The sequence below is a fragment of the Cystoisospora suis genome, assembly GCF_002600585.1.
Source record: "Cystoisospora suis strain Wien I chromosome Unknown contig_5507, whole genome shotgun sequence".
NCBI classification, from domain to species: Eukaryota; Apicomplexa; class Conoidasida; order Eucoccidiorida; family Sarcocystidae; genus Cystoisospora; species Cystoisospora suis.
Genome location: NW_027158297.1, coordinates 562 through 3,056, shown reverse-complemented (window position 1 = coordinate 3,056; position 2,495 = coordinate 562). Strand labels below are relative to the sequence as shown.

Here is a 2,495-nt window from a genome sequence, read left to right as displayed (position 1 = left end):
ATCTATCTATCTATCTTCATCGCTCGTAGACACAGTGTTGGGGAGAAATCTTGTTAGGCGTTTTCACCCTTACACTATACTCGTTCTAGTGACACGATGCGCATTTATGAGTGCATGCGCCCCCTGTGCATCAGGCGGTCATCTCCGGACCCTCTCTGGATCGACGTTTTGATAGAGAGACAGACAGGCCGTACACATAGAAACGAATGTGTTTCTTCGTAGTCAAAGCTGTAGAGAAAATAACAGAAGAGAGTGTCCATCCATCTAGATATATGTAGATAGGCGATTTCGTTGTCAGCTTCTGAAGTATTTTCTGAAGCCATCCGTGTTTGAGTTGAGTGGTGTTTCTTGTAGGAGTAGGGCTGTAGATCTTGTGTGTATCAGATCCTCTTCTCTTCGGTTGCAACTGGACGGTATGCACATCGCGCCAAGAGAGTAAGAGGGGGAGAGCCTTCTCGGCTTGTGTTTTCGCGATGGAGAAGAAAAGCATCGATTTGTGCATGTCTGTTTGAATGAATAAGATATCTCTCTATACTTCACAGAAAACGATGACAACGACGGAGGACGTCGAGCATCTTCAAGCTGCAAAGATGGATGAGGCTTCTTCTCTTCTTCTTTTCCTTCTATTTTGTCTGTCCTTTGTCTCTCACTTGGAGAGAAAAAGTGTCTTCATGTGTGTATGTGGTTGAGGTCGAATAGTAGCATGTCTGTAGTATATGTACACATACATAGATATATATGTGTATACAGTGTATGACGTGTGTGTTGTTTGTCTTTCTTTCAGTATCTCCTTCTTCCTGTTGAATGCCAGCAGTGCTACTGGCAAGGGCCGATCTCTTCATGGACCTCCAATCATAACGCCCGTCGGTGTAGAAGAATTGCGAGGCACCTGCGACGTCTACAGCCTTCCACTGCTACTACCTCTACAACATCGAAGACGCAACAAAGTGATGGACAGAGCCATACAGAAGATGGGGAAGGAAGAGGAGACGGGAGAGACGGAGAATCTTCTACTAGGGCGACTGCCCAAGGACGCAATCTCACAACTGGTTCTTTGCCTGTAGGCTATCACCAACCTACAGATGCTGAAAGGAGACAAGACGAAGAAAGGCAACAACGTGCTGCCTTCTTTCCTCCTCCCGTTGAGATGGATATCTCTTCTTCTTCTTCTTCCTCTTCTTCTTCATCTTCTTCTGTTCGAGCACAACAAGAAGGTAGTAGTGGTAGTAGCGGGGCGAGTATCGAAGGAGGAGCTCCAAGTGGATCGACAGGTCCTTTTTGTCTCCATGCAAAAGGTGGCGAGGATGAGTTTGCAGGTGATGTAGATAAGGAGCCGACTGCCCTCCATCCTTCACCGGGTGGATCCGTAGCTGAAGGTGTGACGGAAGGGGGCGGAAGAAGAAGAAGAGAAGAAGAGAATGAAGAAGACGCAGAGAAGAGAAAGAGAACCGAATTACGTCTGAAACAGCAGAGAGTGCTAAGAGGAGAAAGACTGTCATCGTCGCAAGATGAATCTGTCCAACAACGCGAGCAGCCGCATCAGCAAGATGAAGATGATGACGGCTCGCCCATTTTGGAAGAAGGACGTATTGAAGGTATGGAAGAATTGATTGCCTTTGTTGAAGATCATCTTCCTGTATTTGGGGGGGGAGAAGGGAGACGAGACAGAAGAAGAGAAGAAGACGAAGGAACTGATCACCCTTCTTTTTCTGGTGGTGGGTCGTCTTCTTGCTTTTCTTCATCTCATCATCGTCGGTCATCTCGTCGTTTGTCGAGAGAAAAGAAAGTGATTTTAGGTGTATGTACACGTGTGTGTGTTATCAGTCATCGTATGGAGAATACAGCAGGTGCCTTGGGGGGATTCTTCTTCGGCACGGGAGCCTTCGCTCATACCCAGGCTGTCCTCGAGTTTCGACCTCACGTAGGAGACGCTGAAGAAAAACAGGAACAGAAAGAAGCGAGAAGAAAGAGAAGAGAAGACGAGAGACGCAGAGGGGCAGCTCTTCAAAAGAAAGGCTTTCTTTCTTTCTCACATAGTCAAAGGGGAGAAACGCATCAAGAGGATGGGGGGGGAGAACAAGAAGAACAAGAAGGGACTCGCGGAGGTTTAGTCAGCTGGTTCACCAGTAGCATGGAAAGCTTAACAGGAAGAGGCGTAAGTAGTGGTGGGAATGAAGGAAGTGCGAATGCGGGGTGGAATGCTAATAGCCGTAGTAGTACAAGAGACGATAAGAATTCTGGGAGACTGTCTTATTCTCCTTCATCGTCAGATGAAGATGAGGATGAAGATGCGTCGACGAATCGTGTCTGTTTTCTATCTTTAGAGTGGATGGGGGAAGGCGAGAAGGGTAGAGGAAGGATGGACTGGCAAATCAGCCGAACCTTTCCTCCCTTCAAGCCTTCAGCTATCAAAATGTTTGTGTACTGTACAGAACATGCTGGTGATGTGGGTTGTAGAGACAATGAAAATAGTTCCTCTTCTTCCTCGTCTTCAT

At 47.0% G+C, this 2,495-nt stretch overlaps 1 protein-coding gene across 1 annotated transcript in view; it reads left to right on the top strand.

The window, feature by feature from the left end:
* The window catches only part of CSUI_009283 (zinc finger (c3hc4 type ring finger)), a gene marked incomplete at its 3' end in the record, with an annotated part of 6,322 nt that extends 3,833 nt beyond the window's left edge, over positions 1-2,489 (top strand). The window contains exon 3 of the mRNA XM_068069399.1: positions 785-2,489. Within this exon, the coding sequence (XP_067918625.1) occupies positions 785-2,488 (1,704 nt within the window). The remainder of the gene's footprint in view (positions 1-784) is intronic.
* Between the last annotated feature and the right edge of the window lie 6 nt (positions 2,490-2,495).